Raw genomic sequence first — 18,714 nt, 5'->3', positions numbered from 1 at the left:
ACTTGAATCAATAGTCTGGATTCAATGACTTATAAATCTAGGTTCCCTCATCATGCTGTGGAAGTTTCTAACCTGTTCGCCTATTCTCCATACAATGTCCTTTCTCATGTTTTGGGTTTTTATGTCTTGTTTGGGGGTTTTCCCTTTTTTCAGGGGGGGGGTCATCAGACCTTCATTTTTGAGGAGCGCGACTGTCTTCACATGCGCGATCGACAGCGCTCCTCGATCATTATGGTGTATTATATTTATAACACACAAGCAGATTTTACGCCTGTAGTCATTGTTACTTTGTGTGCGACAATAAAATACAAGAAACATTGAACGCTAGAGATCGTTTTGGATTAAACGCCCTCTATTGGTAAAATCTAGGCAAACCAGCAATAAACGCATTGAGACAGACTCGATGTGTCACGTGGGAATTTTAGCGCATTTCCAAGCGGCGCAAATGCGTAACCCGTCGGCGTACATCGCTCAATCAACATCTGTTGTGCAATCTCGATCCAGTAGGCTCCGCCCACGACGCTTGTGTGAGCAAGAACATGTGGGGCTCTCCAATGCCTTTCTGTACAACTCTGCCACGCGCGCCAAGCATACGCGCACGCATGTCGGACCTTAGTGTCAGACCTTCGTTGCAATGTGAATGGTCAATATGCAATGGGGCGGAGCTTAATGGATCAGTCTATTGCTGTGGTGCCCTGTGCTCAGCGTTGTAGCCACGGTGGGCGGTGGTGGGCGGGCCCGCCCAGCACTGACAATTTCTGCCCGGCACTTCAGCTGAAAAATAGACTGCTGCCCACCACAAAATTTCCCCCAAAATTAATAAAAAAATAAAAGTTCTACTGATATTGATCACATAGCAAGACTAAAATGTCATGTTTTTTCGTGTTTTGTCATTTTAAATGCAGTTTGTAATTTGTTTGAGCCAGAATTACGAGCAATAAAAACCTCAAACGTGTTTTCCCACGTAACTTGCTTCTTGCCATCTTGTGAAGTTTTCTTCGTGAAATGTGCCCTGACGTTTTTATTGAACGAACTATAGTACAGTGTAGAAGGCGTACCGTCTTTACAGGCTGACAGCAGTGCTGGTACCGTGCACATGTACACGGTGTATGTATGTACATGTGGTGTACACCAGCGCGCGCTGTGGTAGACCCTAGAGTGCACTACAAGTCTAGTCGTGAGGTTTTCGCGGGGATTTCACGCATTCTATGTACACACAAACAATATCGCCACACAACAGTACAAGGACTGTGTAAAGTCTAGTGTACGAGTTTCGCGTGTCCCGGATGTAGGCATGTAAACACGTTCGCTTCGTCCACACGTGTGACAGCGCGCTGGGATTTTAACTTGAATGAGATCTGTGTAAATTTTAAGATGGCCTCACAACGAACGGTAAGCTGGACGACTTTTTTGGAAAACGGGAAAAGATTGGAAGATGATATAAAAGTATCTCGTGCAGCTTCAGTTAGTGCTGAGAATGAAACTGTACCTGAGACTATCGAGACAGTCACTCCACCTTCAAAGTTCAAGTTCAACTTCATCGTGGCAAACAGCAGAAACTATTTCAAAAACAGTCTGTTCACAACAAATGCACCACAATTATTTTGTATTACACGTTTTTGTAATAACAATTGTCATTATACTTAAAAATTGTGATTCTTGAATCTTACATAATGTGCATTTGGCATGATTGGAATGTTAATATTTAGCCCTGAAAACAATCCTTACAACAAAGTACGTGCGCACTGCTCGCAATTTCTGACCAAGTTTAAATTCAGCTGCGCCCACCACTAAAAATGTCCTAGCTACAACACTGCCTGTGCTTTAGCTGCGGTGCAAAGTTTCAATACAAATTCACATTTTCCTCATAGAAGTGCCCCTTCATATCGCATTTGCATTCGCATTAGCAGGAAGCAGGAACCAGGCTTTTAAAAGGAAGTGAGGATCCGACTTAAATTTCTATTGGTTGATTTTTATTTTCCTTCAGTGAGAACCTAGTGGGTTGGTTTCAACTCACCTATAGTGTCTGCTTTACTGAACTGGTGAGACACACAATTATCTGGGCTGCCGTGCTCACTCAGCTTGAGCTCCATCAAGTAGACCTCTACCTTGCAATGTTTGACAAACATGCCGTACTCCACCACTTTGCGTTTGATGGGTTCTTCATTAGGGGTGGTGCCGTACCAGGAGGTCAGCTTCTCCCAAGCATCGGCTGGCAGTAGCACGTAGTCCAGATCATCAATCAAATTCTCTTTCAGTTTGTCCGTTGTCCCTTCTGAAAAAAACATAACATCATTCTCATCTGATTAATAACGTATAATATAGTTATATTACTATTGTGATTTTTGAGGCATTGCATGGTTAGGTATCAATGTATAGTTGGTTTGCGGTAACACCATGTGCATCTACTTTGCTGTGTAGTTTATGTTCTTTTGAGAACTTGCCTAGCTATTTATTCTACCGCTGACAGGTAGATTCTCGGAATTCAAGAGATTTCTCAGTTCTGAAAAGAACAGTCCTGCTCGTTAACTACTACCATGACAGTAGGTAGGAAATCGGCTGGGATTACTACTTTCGCTTTAGTGGATTGATGGGACGTCTCGTTATGAACTTCACTGCCACAGGGCGAATTCTTTGAATTGGTTTCAATGTTTCGTCAGGAGACTGAAGAGTTTGAAACATGTTGGTCTATTACTATTTCTACAAATTGGTACCTTGGTTTTTCCACTTTTGTTTACCTTCATAGTGATAAATCTTTGCCTTTTTTCTTTAAGAGAAAAAAAAATGATTCTGACTGAGCCCGTATACTTCCTTATCTGTAGTTATAAACAAATTATTTTACTCTCGGTATGAAAACTCCCCTGAGATGCTCTACACTGGGGGTATGGTTAGCACTCTGGGGGTATGGTTAACAGGGAAAACAAAAATTGTTTTCTAAATGTTTTTTAAATTGTTTCCAAATTCACCCAGCCACCATCAGGCTGTCAACAAGCATCATTACCGATAAGAACCAAGGCAGAACTAGCAACTGGTATTTAGAACTGTATTCTATCAACATTCATGACATTCTTAACAGTAGTCCACTGGCCAAATACAGTTAAAACCCTTTAGGGACGGACAGTTAGAACTCTCTCCAAGTCCAGCTTACTTGTTCAGTGTTGAAAAACATTCCTAAGAGTGCTGTGGTGGCTTGTCGAATTGAGTAACTGATTACTCGTTGCCAATTAAACTAGGCTCACCGCAAAATCTCCCATTTTTAAATCTTCCAGGTTTAAAATTTTAACCTAAAATGTTCCAGTTGTTTAAAAGGGATGCTGCAGTGAATTAAAATAAAACAGGTAATTTTGCTATCATTTATTTCTGATATAAGTCATGGCCCCCCCTTTTGTGGATTGTTACCGCCCCCCTACCATCGACGTCACGTCGGGAATTCAAACATATCGTCGGCAAAAAGAGTCTGGTCCCTAACTACACGCACCTAGGTACCAGGCCACACAGTGCACACGTCTCTATATGCACACAGCCAGGGGGCCTGACGGCTCGGGTTACCGACATGACGTCACATTTATGCAAATGAAGGCTCCCTTTTACGGGCAGGGTGGGTTCCCCTAATCTCTTGAAAATCATTGCGCCAGAGCTGTATGCTTCGTTTTTGAAAGGGCAAGGGCACCAAGGCATTTTCTCTTTGGCAAAGGGCACCCTATGAGGAAATTGTAAATTTCTACTGGAGCATTTCAAGGGCACCAAGGCAATGACAAGGGGCAACGGAGGCAATCGCCTCCGTTGCCTCCGTGAAGTATCAGGCCTGTAATGCGCATTTAATAAAAATAAAAAAAATATATTTCAGGTTTAGAAAGTCATGTTTAATCGTTTAAATTATTTAAAAAAAACACTGCAGCCACCCTTTAAAGTTCATTACACTATTTTAAAGAGAAAATAGAAACATTACCAACAAACAGTCCTGAGTTGTCGATGGGGCCTGGATTGCTCGTCTCATTTCCAAGGTTGTACATATCCCAACTGTCATATCCGACATATTTCTTCCACTGTTTGAACCATTTGCTGTCAAGGAGGTACCTGTAATTAAGAAACACATGACGTTACTGTACCACACTACATTAATCAAGGCTACAACTTGTTATAAATCATAACCACCATCTGGAACCAATTTCATGGCTTTGCTTTCTACCGAAATTCTGCTCTTGCGGTCACCATTCTAGTCTTACATGGAAATGGCTAGCCCCATAAATCACAATAAGTTGGGTCCATAATTAGATTTTCATCTTTTAAACACAAGTAAAGCATGTTGTGGAGTTTTCTATTTGTTCATTCAGTAAGAATTGTTTTATTTTGGGCTGAAAAATAAATAACCCGATCAGAAACGTTTTTTTATACGATAAAAAAGTGCCTCAATCAATTCAATAAAGTAAAAACTCTCTTAGACTTCGAAGTTGACAATGAATTATCCTTTACACTGTTACAGTGTACACAAACAACACGTGGAGTGGAGTAAGGGCCAGCTTTATAACTCAAATTTACCAAGGGAGTCAACTATCATTATGCCATTCCTAACCCCGGTGAAATATGGTACGGGGGCCGGCAGGATCGAAGACACATTATTTCGCTACCTGATAACTCGGCGGGTACCGGTCACTTCGGCACCTTGCAAACTCGGCACATGCAAACTCGGCACCTTTAGGTAGGCCTAATTTTTATTTAAAAGTTCAGTCCCACCATAGTCCCATAAAAAGCTTGATCATTTTATAAAGTTAGAAGTAATAACTGTACAAATATTATTGGAATATAATTATCGTAACGTACCAGAACATAGAAGCGACGTTATATAGCACGGGACAGAAAAAATAACACTGAAGGGAGTGTGCACCATATGCACGCCATGAGCTACCACGCACAGAACTGTCGCGAAACCGTCAGGAAATTAGTCCCCCGATCACGGCCGGCCGGCGCCTTTCAGCAAATCATGCAAAAAATCCATTGAAAACTATTAACCAACTAAACAAACCCTTATTCAACTTATTAAAAGCCCAAAACATAAAAATGGCGCCGCACTTTCACCAACATGGACGCAATTTCAGCCTAAAAACAACATTAATTTAAAAAACTTGTTGACTGAACACGGTGCGGGCTAGTTGCGATATTGTTACCCTCCTGCCGACGGCGGAGCCGGAGGGTTACGAGTCACTTCAATCGAAAAACGGCGAAATGGTCAAACACGTACAATTTCAACAGCTAGTCAACAGATTTGCTCAATTTTTTTCCCTTTCGAAAATCAAGACTTAAATTCTAAGAACACGACCTTAATCCTCAATATCTAATGAATAACATTCAACACACTATTGAGAAAGTATTTTGAACTAAAGTACAAAAACTTACCAGATCCCGGAGCGAAACAGTCCCAGGTTCTATTTTGAACCTATCGCTTCGCCATTTTGTGACTTCCGGATGTTCATTGCTGTTAGACTAAACCATTCTGTAAAAGGGGTGTTATAAGGCACAAGGCAGTGCGTGTGCGCTGTCCGTTTACTATGCCCGCTGTTCACTCACTTAAAGCACTGCCGCACTGCAGCACCCCTTGTAACACCCCTTTTACAGAATGGTTTAGTCAAACTCGGCTGCGGCTCGGTCAGCTGGTACCTGCGGTTGGGTTCAGCGCTTGGGGCTGCACATGGTAACCAGCGACAGGTTCAAAAATAGAACCTGGGAAATTTGTGACTGTTTCGCTCCCGGAATCTGGTAAGTTTTTGTCCTTTTTTTCAAAATATTTTCTCAATTGTGTTTTTGAATCTTTTTCATTAGACATTGAGGATTACGTTCGTGTTCATAGAATTTGTGTCATTATTTTTTAAAGTGGTAAAAAATGAGCAAATCTGTTGACTAAAATATTTCGCCGTTTTTCGATTGAAGCGACTCGTAACCCTCCGGCTACGCCGTCGGCAGGAGGGTTACGTTATCGCAACTAGGTGCGGGCGCCACGATCAATTTCTTGATGGGGGCCCAAATTTTCTCGAGAGTCGGGGAATTCTTGTCAACTCCCATATAACTAGTGATTTTGCCATTAAAGCCATTGGACCCTTTCGGTTCAGAAAAAAAAAAAAAAGTTCACAGATTTACAAATAACTTACAGGGTTTACAGAAGGCAATGGTGAAAGACTTCTCTTGAAATATTATTATGAGAAAACAGCAAAACAATATAAATTCTCGTTAACAAGAATTACGGATTTATTTTAAACACATGTCATGACACGGCGAAACGCGCGGAAACAAGGGTGGGTTTTTTCGTTGTTTTCTCCCGACTCCGATGACCGATTGAGCCTAAATTTTCACAGGTTTGTTATTTGATATAGAAGTTGTGGTACACAAAGTGTGAGTCTTGGACAACACTGTTGACCGAAAGGGTCCAATTACTTTAACAGCGTTTACAAAGCTACTAACTATCAAACCATTTTTTATTGTGTAAGTACACGTACGTTACTTTATTTTTTAAACACTTCACTCTTCGAGGTAATATTTCTTGGGGCTTGGTGCCGAGTTTGTTAGACAATAAAACGCCGGTGCCGAGTTTGTATGGTGCCGACATTCTTGGTGCCGTGTGGGTGCCGAGTTTGCAAGGTGCCGAGTTTGCAGGTGCCGAGTTTGCGAGGTGCCGAAGTCCACTGTCATTTCATTTCATTCATGTGTGAATCGGATAATGATGGAGCCGGCGTTAGTTTTAAATATTAGTTTCTTAGTTTAAATCGTCAATGTATAGCACGAAAACTTGTTCGTTATACTAGTTTTCTCTTACCATATATCTCCTTTTTTCAGAGATGTCTTCAGTAGGTCAGAAATCTGATTTTTCTGAGCTTGAAGTTCGGGTGGCCCACCACCTTCCGCCATCTTGCAAAAATCGTATGAATATAACTAGACTGGTTCGCATCTACTGCATATATACAGTGGGTACCAGTCAGGGGAGTAGATGAGGAGAAATGCAGAGAATTTAAATGACGTCATCTTGTCAACCCACCAAAGGAAATGTTTCACAATTCTTTGTTTCCTCGAATTTAGAATCTAGTCCCAATGGATTGGGAGTTATAAATAGTATCCGGTAATGACTGTGCAATTTTATGAATATATAGAACAATGTATTGTTAACTTAGGCTCATTGAAACATAATGAAATGAATCTTTGCCAGTGAGTCCCATACAGGGGGAGACGGGTACAATAAAACCAGGGACAAGGGGACGAAAGTGTGCTCCCCCCCCCCAACTTTTGAAAGGTGGGGGACACACTATCAAATGATCCCCCCAATGTTTTTACCACCTTTATTATTTTATTTTATTATTTTATATATTCCCCTTTTCATTCATTCATATTGTTTGTTCTGTAATTATTTTGTTTTCATTTTGTTGTTTGTTAGTTGATAGGTTGATATTTTTTTACTTACTGTTTTTCACGTACTTGTATATTTATTTGTTTTATTTTATTAATTTTTAAACATATTCGATTTGTGCTAAATTCATATTTTTCCTGCCCTTCTGTTGAATCTCATGTGTCTTACACGTTCTGCTTTATAGCATGCAGGCTCCATCTTTAATAGCCACCCCCCCCCCCCACCCCCCTCCACCACCCTCCCCTAACCTCCATGGTCCACCCTTGATGATGCTGGTGATGAAACGCCGTCTGAGCATTAGAATGCAATTGTGCCATAATTATTTTATGAAGATATAATTGAGTTGCTTTTTAGGTACATAATAGCATTGCTCAAGGCAGTCAAATTATTCACGCCGAAAAAAGACCGCCGCTGTATAAAACCCACCCGTATTCACTGTGCGTAACATCGCACGACACGATGCCCCCGTCCACTATCCGCATGCGGAGGCCGTTCTCCGCATGCGGTTAGTGGTACGAGTGCGGATGACTTGTGTGCACAGTAGTCGTACGATGTGACAGTGTGTATACGGGTGGGTCATGCGGTGTGATCGCACGCACCACGCACAGGGTATACGGGTGGGTTTACAGCGGCGTCTTTTCGGAGCGAATAATGCGACTGCCTTGAGCAAGGCTAGGTACATAACCGTGATAGAAAAAATAGGTGCATCATAGCTTGAAATAGGCATTAAAGTCCAACATCTGAGAGGGGGGGGGGGGGGGGGGCACATCATCCCTCAGACTCCCTAGATTGCACCAGAGATCATGTACGGACTAAAAATGTTCCCGGGGCCCTAAAGCGGGCCACGGACCCCACGTCTTAAATATTATGTGTGTCCCCCCCCCCTCAAGACGGATCGACGCCCATGGGGCAACGGATGACACCCTTTTTTGAAGGGGGGAGACAAAATTTAATGTGTCCTCCCAAAAAACAAAAAAAATTCAGGCAACAAAACTGTAAAATTTGGTCTTAACGTTTCGACTAGCTTTTTTGTCTCCAGTCATCGTCAGGAGACTCCCAGGCCAGGATCACCCGGTGATAATGGTTTTGAACGTATGAGGGCGCCCTTGCTATTCTGCGCCTTCGCGTTTGGGGCGACACGCACGTAACAAATGGTGTGGGGCGAATTGACACCATGTGTTCATTTTGTATGCTCATATGCACATCCACCAGAAATTCACCATATCCAACTGAAAATTTAATTAGTGTCTTGCACTGCACACTTCGTGCATTATGAATGGCTACGTGTACGTCAACGATCATGGTGGAAGTAAATAGCATCGTAAATAATTCTTCCCACGGATTATATAAGGCAGAAGTTTAACATTTTCTCATCGTGAACGGTGGTAATCAACAGCAGGAATATTTGGACAGTGTTTTTCTCTCGAGACCGACCGCAAGAGGGTGAACAAAATGAAGCTCTCCGACTCGGTGATGCGGAGCTTTCGTGTGGCGAAATTATTCAAGGACCAGAACACCGAGCGTATAAACAGCATTGACTTCTCGCACAATGGAGAGACAATGATCTCGAGCAGTGAAGATGACTCTATTGTTATCTATGATTGCTTGGAGGGAAAGTATGTCATGTGATAGATCATGTGGTTTTGTAATTAATGACATTTGAATCCTTTACTCTTTAGAGACTCGTATTTTAGTGTAGGAACTGTGCTGTGTGCATTGTGCATGATGATAATGATCATGATCATGATGTTGAAATGAAGAGCTTTATTTGTCAAATTGAATGAGTCCTTAATAGGGGACAGGCCCTTGACCAAGTTTCATTTTGTTTGTAGTCATCATGCTCATTATGATGGTATTGCACCTTGTACAAACGCATCCTGCATCGCTCATGGACAGGTATAGCCCCACTTGTGACAGTGTTTAATCCTTGGCCATACAAGTGGGGCTAGGTAGGACAGGTAGTCCCTCGGCTTTTACGATCTGTCCTGTCTTATTATGGACCCTACCGAGTATCCAAGTAGAAGTAGAAATGAAATAAAGGAGGATTTGGGGGAAAACTCTGTGTATGGCCCCACTTAATCCTTCATTCATTAACCCTGCCTGCAGCATTGTTTATTATGCATGCACTGCAGGCCTTGAATAGACCCAGTAAGTGGGGGAATCACTGTCATTGTTGGTTGTACTAGCACGACCGATAACAAATAATGACAAATTTAGAAAAAAAAGGAGTACAGTACAGTGCCCCAGTTTACTGGGACTACATTGTAGGAGTCTAGCCTTCGATTTAATATATTGATGCGCTTGCCTGAAGAAGATGCTCCGTAGTAGGCGTTTTATTTTGGGGTGTAACTAAATAACTGTTGTTTGGGAGCACAAATCTTGTTCTATTGATTCTAATGGTCTGAACGGATGAATCGGAGTTCACCGAATACACATGCGCCAAAGATTATAACGAGACTGTGCTTTCCATTCAGATGACAGACAGCTTGTTGATATAGACACGGCAAGTTTAGTACTGCACAAATGAACGCTACCTTTTCACTGAAAAATATTCATATTCCGTCAATAATTTATGAACCACCAGTTGCTCTAGACTAAAGTTTTTTTTGAGCTGGAAATAAAGTCCAAAATCTATCAAAGAGGTAAAAAGCACAAAGTTGTTTGTTGGTTTGTTTGTTTGTAGTCCAAGTTATAGATAATAAAATGTATATTTTCTCCTTTTTCTCCAGACCAAAGAAGACACTTTACAGTAAGAAGTATGGAGTAGACATGATCCGATTCACACATGCTGTTAACACAGTTATCTACACATCAAACAAGATGGACGACAATATTCGCTATCTCTCGCTTCATGACAATAAATACATCCGCTACTTCTCTGGACATACAAAGAAGTAAGACTCAATCTTCGTTTTCCCTCTAATTGAATCGTTTCCTAACCATTATTGGCAAATTCATAAATCTTAACCTTGTATTGGTGGAAATGTACACGTATCTGCATTCAACTTGCGCGCATCAGCCCGATTCTAGCTTGTGCACGGGAGAACCCTGGTCAGTGGGCATTTCTGGGAATCTATTAAATATAACTGCAGCTTGATTGTATACATGTATTGAACATTTTTGTTTTACTCTTAGACTAAAGCTAGTGTGTACTTATCCATTATTTTGCAGGGTTGTCAGTTTAAGTATGTCTCCAATAGATGACAGTTTCCTCTCTGGGTCTTTAGATAAGACGGTTAGACTATGGGACCTGCGATCACCAAACTGTCAGGTAAAATTAAAGACTGTTTCTTATTTTTCTCTGCTATGTACAGAGAGAAGTGAACAAATTCATTGTATGTTTTTAGTAATTTACATATTGTTTGTTTTGAATGCTCGTTGTTATTTCTAAGAAAAATTCTCTTTTCATGTTATTGCTTCAATTGTTTACTGTGTTGTGATAATTGTACCTGTTTTTTATGAACCTTGTCATGCACCTTTAAACAGAGGGTGGAACCTGTGTAACTGTTATACTATTTTTTTCCCAAAAGTTAATGACCTGAGTCATTTCAATCATAGCAGAGTCTTTCTCGAAGGCTGAAGACTCGTGTCGCAACACGCAACCTCAGGCCATCGACTTTTGTGATTATAGACCTTTATCACGGTGCGACCATCTTGAATTTCTCCCATGGATATCAATGTTACCAAACCGAGGATGGAAGAACTAAATAGTCTGGTTCCTTTTTTTCAAAATGATTATTAGCATTCATTATTGTTATTCGATACGAGGAACATGACCAAGATGGAGGCAGCATGATAAAGTTTTGGTTTTTTTCATAGTCCTTTTGGTTGGTAAGCAGTTTCCAGCAGCTAGTTCTACCCTCTCTACTCTCTCTGACCGAGAAACTCACATACTAGTCAAAATCACTTGATTCAACATGCTTTTCTTATTTTTCTCACTTACTATTCTTGTTGACAGGGTTTGATGCATTTACAAGGCAGGCCTGTGGCATCATTTGACCCAGAGGGTTTGATCTTTGCATGTGGTGTCAACTCTGAACTTATAAAACTCTATGACCTGAGGTCATTTGACAAGGTATGTCTGAAAAGGGAACATATTTGGAGGTTAATGAGAGCTAATTACAGTTAAAGTACTCCTACCTTCCAAGCTGCCCATCATAGAGGCAGCGAGGTTGTCAACTTTATTAAATACATAGACCCTGACATGACTGCACATAATGGTCGCAATGTTAGGGAGTCGATTGGCTGCCAAATTCTACCACAGCTTATTGTGATAGTTGAAGTCAATATGTAACAGACAGTTGAAGTCAGTGACTGTACAGTAATCATGGTCGTCAACTGTCTGTTACATATTACACTAACGTTTTGGTAGAATTTGGTAGCCCATCGAATACCATGAACTATGTTAAGTGTCATGTATCACACTCCTTTTATACTCTGTGCTTTTGCTGTGCCGCCATGAGGAAGGTTTCCTCATAGAAGTGCACCTTATATAGGCCTGCATGTCACACACAGTTTAAACCTAGTTCATTACATAAAACACATATTGAATAAGTACTCATTTATACAGTGTTTTTATTTGCTGGCTGATTTCCCTTTTGGCAGGGTCCATTTACAACCTTCCGGTTACAACAAGACAGAGATTGTGATTGGACGTCGCTCAAGTTCAGCGCTGATGGCAAACTGATTCTTATATCCACCAACGGCGCTGTCATAAGATTGGTAGATGCATTCAGTGGACAACCAAAACAAACATTTATGGTAAAAATAGGTTTTCATTTCTGACATGATTCGTTTTTTAAATTTGGAGGTGAACAAAAGACACATTGACTGGAATGAGATTTAAATTTACCAAGTCAATTTCGCTTTTGTTTTTTACCGTTTTTTTTTTTGGGGGGGGGGGGTATGTTTAAACTTTACAGAATTGGTTTTAGCTAACAAAACCAATATCTGCAGTGTAAGCACTTTATGTAATCCACTATATACATAAACTGCAAACCTGTCGAGAAGTTTCAGATTGATCGGCCATCTGGGTCACAAGAAAGTATTGGACAACCTATTACACATTTTGCATGACATCGATTTAATTTTTTTTAAATAAAACTTTTCGCTGAGCGATAAACTCCAAACTCGAAATTAGATTGTATATTTCTCAATAAATTTGATATTTAGACAATAATATTTCAAGGGATGTTTTCTACTATCATCATCATTGGACCATGTTGGTTCTATATAAATCTGTGATCTTAGACAGGTTTCTTTCTTACCAATTCTGTAATGTTCCTTTAATTATTGGAAATGCATAATTTGTAATTTGCTTTCTGTTTTGTTTTTTTTAACTGTCTGTTTTCGCTGTTCTCCTGTTTTGTGATTTTAAATGATATTTCTGAAATATCGGTACAATATTTGAAGTGTAAATGTTAGCATTTTAGCGTATAAGCGTACAAAAACCTACCCAAATAGAATAGCATTATTTCAAATGGTTTCTGCCTATTGTCTACCCGCTGTAGAACTTATTCTTTGCTTGTGATTAAGACATGAATTGTGTACAATAATTGTGTATACTTACTTAATTATATATTAATTTTTTATTAACGAACCTTTTTGTTATGGTACAGAACTTTTGAGAGAATAATTACAGCGGCAAATCTTTTCAATAACATGTTTTGTTTTGTTGCAGGGTCATCTCAACCAGAAGGGGTTGTTATTAGAGTCATCATTTAGTCCCGATGCCAAATACGTCTTATCAGGTGAGTAATGCTATTTTCCTGTTCTTAGGTTTTCATCTTAAACGTAATTGAATTCCTCGGACTAGAGCAAGAAAAAAGTTCTAGACTCAAAGTTTTACTGAAGTATGCTGAATTGAAATTAGGTTCTCTAAACCCCTTTTTTACCTGATTGTTGTTCTACTTTGTGATCATGAGCTTTTAAATGGTTTATATATTTTTTTCTTGTTGAGTATGATCTTAAATCTAAACAAACAAAGAAAGTTTTCCTCGATTTAGTTTTGTCGTCTATCTGTGTGACGACCTACAACTCTCGCTTTTTGGTTCAATATGCTAGTTCGTTAATGGGGAAAACCCTGAGTTTTAGTACTTGACTAGAGCAACTCTCAATTCTGGACTCTAAATATCCACTAGGAAATAAATCCAAGAAGTGATAAAGCTTCCAACTCGATGATCGGGTTGGCGTAGTGGTTTCTTCGCTTTTTATACCTATAAGACCCAAGTTCGAGTCACACCAGGGACACAACATGTATGTTGATTGGATTTTCCGTCCCTACCTGACTGCATGAGTTTACTCTGGAATAATTTTCTGGGGGCCCCGGTTTTCTTGCCACAATTTAAACTGAAACTTCTTTCCCTGTCTTCTGTCAATTGGGTTCTTAGCTAGTTTGACCCAATTCACCTGGCGTCATCATCAGAATAATCTTGGATGCACCATATTGGTGGACAATGTCGCTGTGCGATATTCAGTGAAGGGGACGCAGCGTTTACAAGTAATCCTATTGACCACCAAAGTGGTGAGCGTGGCACAGTTGCCGCGTGTGACGTGCGTGCAAGGGGTCAATTGTGATTAAGTTCACTTTTCTGAGAGTTTTTGGCTGCACAACCAGGAGAAACGTATTCAATACAACTAACTTTCTAGAACTCATGCTGTGCATCCTTCTTATACATGACAAACTAATGACTATGGCTATGTTTGTGTGTCTCTTAGGTTCACAGAACGGTAAAGTACATGTATGGAATGCTGAGAATGGCACCAAGACTGCCGTATTAGAATCCAAGCACTGTGAGTCACCAATGCACTGTATCCAGTTTAATCCCAAGTTTATGATGCTAGCAACGGCAGCACAACATATGGTAGGTATCAAGACAATTGTTACATTTATAATACAAAGTTCTTATGAAGAGCGTCATTTACACTGGACTGCCATTTCAAAGCACTCATTATGCTTATGACGGATATGCAGAGCTGTGTTTGGTTTATGAGACCCACCTGCTGTAGCAAGTCAAAGGTTGTGGGTTCGAACTCCCACCAGAGTGATTTGCCTGTTGATTTTTTTCACAGAACTCTGGAAAGTACCGAGTATACAGTGCTTAATAAACATCAGTGTAAGGGAAAAAAACAAATTTTACAGACCCATTTTGGGGTTCAAAATTTTCAGCTAAATTCTTTTGTTTTACACTTAAAGACACTGCACACCTTTGGCAATTGTCAAAGACATGTTTTCTCACTTGGTGTATCTCAACATATGCACAAAATAACAAACCTCTGAAAATTTGAACTCAATTGGTTGTCGAAGTTGCGAGATAATAATGGAAGAAAAAACACCCTTGTCACACAAAGTTGTGTGCTTTCAGATGCTTGATTATGGGACCTCAAAATCTAATTTTGAGGTCTCAAACTCAAATTCAAAAAATTTTGTGGAAAATTACTTCTTTCTCGAAAACTACGTTACTTCAGAGAGAGCCGTTTCTCATACTATCAACAGCTCTCAATTGTTTCTCATACTATCAACAGCTCTCAATTGCTCGTTACCAAGTAAGTTTTTATGCTAACCATTTTTTGAATAATTACCAATAGTGTCCAGTGCCTTTAATGTTTGTATTATTATTATTGTTTGTCCTCAGGCATTTTGGTTACCAAGTATAGACGAGTGAAAAGAACAAAGTAGAGACGGGAGAAGCTCAGACTGGTTGCTGCGGTGTGCTTTCAACATCAATGTTTGGAAATGCGAACTGTATGTGTGAATGTGTACAGAACTTCATGGAAGCTTGCTGTTGCAATGGGAATATACATTGTGTGACATTCTTCATAGACATCGAACATCGAGACCTCATAATATCGTCAGCCTTCCCCCTTAACATTGAGTGTTCTGCTCTCGCTAAATGCCAGTATAAACACATGAGGACCAGTCAGAAATCTGTCCATTTATCTGGCTGGTTGATTGCCTGCCATTGCTACACATCAACCACTGAATGTTCATTACTGCTTCAAATCAAATTAGTCCATGCTACAATGGTTGAAAGAAAATCTCAAAATACGAACCAGTGAGAAAGCTGACGTGTCCTGCTAGCTAGTCACTAAAAAAGTTAACGGCAAACCCTTTTAAACACCTCCTACAAATATTCAGTCTTGTCATGCTTGTGATTGGTTGAGAGGGCATCACATGATGTGAACCAGAAAGTGTGAGTCAAACAGAGACACCAATGAAATGGCCTGAATGGGAAAAAATGGACACAAAAATTTTTCACATATTAACCCCTTGAACTAACGCCACTACTGTTTGACACACGCCCTCGCCGTTTTGGGAGTCCAATTGCACAGAGACGTGACGGTAAGCGTGTAAACACTGTGGCCTAAAATCCTGTGAGACTGTATAAACAAACGGGGACATTAACTCCCAAAATGGCGGAACCAAGATTATTGTAATGATTAAAACCAGTGCTCAATTTTATGGCTCTGTACTTGCGTCAAGGTTGTTTCACACGTTAGCAAAGAATCTTTGCTTGTGCACTTGCGTTCTCCACGTTTCTTGGCAGAAATTTAGCGCTTGCTGTGTAAGCAAAGAATTCCATTCTAACATTTCCACCATTTTGGGAGTCGGTTCCTTTGATTGCAGGCAGGGTAGGCATGTGTTAGTGGGCTCTACATTGTGCAAGGGGCCAATTATCAATGTAGTTTGTAAATGGATTCTGCGAACAAAAATGCAATTTCTTGTTCAACATTATTACTTGGGTGATCCGTTTTGCAGAGCTGCTTAGGAGGAAATATTGCTTACAAATTAGTTTGCTAAGCATGACTATTCAGGGACCCAGTAACAAAAACAGTTATAAATCATATAATAAGTTATCACACAAGCGCGAGTGGAATACGGAAAAATGTAGCGCTTCTGCGTCCCTTATCCAATGAGGCCGAAGGGCGAGTTGGATATGGGACGCAGACACGCTATATTTTTTTGTATTCCACGAGCGCGGGTGTTATAATGAATTTATCTTCCAGTCTCACGTGCATCGCGCAAAGTTTAAAATTTCAGAACATTATTTCGCGACGAACAGTATGCTAGCACACAAAGTTTAGAATGTAATTTTTGCACTGTCCGTATAGGGAGCGTGATGCACTGACACTCAGAATACGCACTGTGCAATAAAAACAGAGAAAGTAGTATATGTGTTTTTATCCCCCCTCCAGTTCAAGCATCTGATTGGTGGATGAGCGCGTGCTGGAAGATAATTCATGTTGGCTAGTAACCCCAATTTTAGGAAGCAGATCATCTCAGTGCTTAGCAGCTCTGTGATATTTGGGGTTTGGGATAATGTGTGTGCGACATTCAGTAGCCTAGAACACTGTTGTGTAAATATGTACATTGTAGTGTTAGTGTAGAGTGATCTCTATTTAACAAAGTTAGATAGTCACGTTATCGGTGGAAATGTTGGAAAGCAAAAGAAACCAAATGTCATTGCCATATTGATGCAAAAATCTTAATGGATGTTAAATTTGCATCGGGATAAAGAGTAATATTGGTTTTACCCATACAACACACAGGTTGTGATAAGCCTTTTTTTGTATACTTAATTTCAAGTCTGAGATGGCGGTTATTTCTCTGCATCAGGTAGACTAAAAACCACAATCACAGACTTGGAACCGAGTCTTCCTGTCTTTTTGTACGGATGTCACAAAATTAAGGTACATATTAATCCCAATCCTTCTATATCCTCTTTTGCTGAAATGAAGGATACGACCGCAGGTTGTGGGGCTAAAGTAAAAAATGGTGTATTACTGAGATTCCAATCTTATTTAAGTCCAAGTCCTATTGGAGTGATATAGGCGAGGAGGATATCAGAGGATTGAAGTCACCTGTATGCTTAGGTACCGGTAGTAAACAGGGTTAATGGTCACAGTTAACACAAGGAAATGTATAAGGTGTGAAATAGTGTTGGCTGTGTAAAATACCATGTTTATACTTTGGATGTAAATGCCGAAAACAGATTTGTTGTTACTGAAGATTTGAATTAATGGAGTCCCAGTTACAAATACATGATTCAATTTATAATTTTTTTATCAAGCGTGATCTGGCATTTTGGTTAAAATTGATAACTAGTTGTTTGATCAGGTATATAAGATTGATGTTAAGATGTGTATCAATCTTAATTGCTGAGGTGGTGTAATATCACAATACTATGGCGAAAGCATAATTCATCCAAGATCTTTTTGTAAAATCAAGCTCAGCTTGCCTTTGAAGGTAGGGTCATACTTTAGTAATGACACTGAAAAAAAATTCTATCCCAAAGCCTCCTTGTTATGAACATGATGAATATGGTAACGGTAGCATCCTGTGAAATTATTTTGTCTGAAATGCCCCCTGTTGATTACAAATCATTACAAGAAAGTCAAACAAATTTATTCCCAAAAACTTATCTCAAGGCGACTTTTGAACATTCAAATTTCAATTTGTGATGTCTGCGGTCGATACCCGCTGTCACCTGGTATTACATGTACACCTGGATGGATTAAATATTCTTGATGAAAATATCGTGACAGTTTTTTGCTGTTGTCTCAACAAGTAGACACTGTACAGCTGAAACTTTCATAGGCAAGTTTCATGGTATGTTTCTTGATAATTTTGCATTACATCGACATTTAACTTGGTCCTGTCTGGCAGGCATTAAACTTTTCAGCTTTTCAACTGATTTCCTCTTCTTTATAAAAGAACCCACTGTGTGCATTGCCCATACTTTACCACAAACGCAGATGCTTTTAGAAAACAAAATTTGCACAGTGGTAGGTAATGATATCAAATGCATCTCTTGCAAGAAATATTTCATCACTTTGCTTTTATAAACAATTTCATTTCGGCTGGGTGTTTCTTTTCCACTGAAATGACACTCTTTTTTTTATTGTGTAAATAGAAACTTTTGTTTTTGTATGAAGGACTGTAACTGCTGATTATCGTGACCTTTTGTAATAAAATGGAGGAAAATGAGAAAACTAGCTACTAAGGATTTGAGCATGTTTTTTGTATGAAGTATGAATACATAGAATGTCAGATCTAAAGGAAAAATGTTGTATCCCCCTTAAGGTAATTTGTGTCCTGCTGCTTCCCAGGTTGTACCATAAAACAACATCGTTGACAACCTAGCGAGACCACCAACATAGTGGTTAGATAGAACCCCCCCCCCCCCCCCCCCCCCCCCCCCCCCGATTACCAAGCCTACCAGCTTAAGTCCCAAGTTTGGTTTGTGTGCTGAAAAACCTGGATCCGCAATTACGAGATCCTGGCCCTGCAAAAGTACGTGAATTTCGGTTGCGTTCCCACTCAA

At 40.0% G+C, this 18,714-nt stretch overlaps 2 protein-coding genes across 2 annotated transcripts in view; one reads left to right on the top strand and one right to left on the bottom strand.

The window, feature by feature from the left end:
• The window catches only part of LOC139954274 (ubiquitin carboxyl-terminal hydrolase 15-like), a 38,266-nt gene extending 31,364 nt beyond the window's left edge, over positions 1–6,902 (bottom strand). The window contains exons 1-3 of the mRNA XM_071954005.1: positions 6,806–6,902; positions 3,950–4,077; positions 2,018–2,275 (exon numbers count right to left, since the gene is read on the bottom strand). Coding sequence (XP_071810106.1) covers positions 2,018–2,275; positions 3,950–4,077; positions 6,806–6,897 — 478 coding nt within the window. The 5' untranslated portion in view covers positions 6,898–6,902. The remainder of the gene's footprint in view (positions 1–2,017; positions 2,276–3,949; positions 4,078–6,805) is intronic.
• A 1,702-nt stretch (positions 6,903–8,604) lies between these two features.
• LOC139954275 (WD repeat-containing protein 82-like) lies at positions 8,605–18,372 on the top strand. Its single transcript, XM_071954006.1, has 8 exons — positions 8,605–9,006; positions 10,120–10,284; positions 10,562–10,661; positions 11,349–11,465; positions 11,996–12,151; positions 13,071–13,140; positions 14,108–14,253; positions 15,025–18,372. Exons 1-8 carry the CDS (start codon positions 8,843–8,845, stop codon positions 15,052–15,054), a joined length of 948 nt encoding a protein of 315 aa, XP_071810107.1. The 5' UTR covers positions 8,605–8,842; the 3' UTR covers positions 15,055–18,372.
• The last annotated feature ends 342 nt before the right edge of the window (positions 18,373–18,714 follow it).

Source organism: Asterias amurensis, chromosome 2 (assembly GCF_032118995.1).
Source record: "Asterias amurensis chromosome 2, ASM3211899v1".
NCBI classification, from domain to species: domain Eukaryota; kingdom Metazoa; phylum Echinodermata; class Asteroidea; order Forcipulatida; family Asteriidae; genus Asterias; species Asterias amurensis.
Note: the sequence above shows the minus strand (reverse complement) of the source record. Positions and strands in the feature narration are given on the sequence as shown.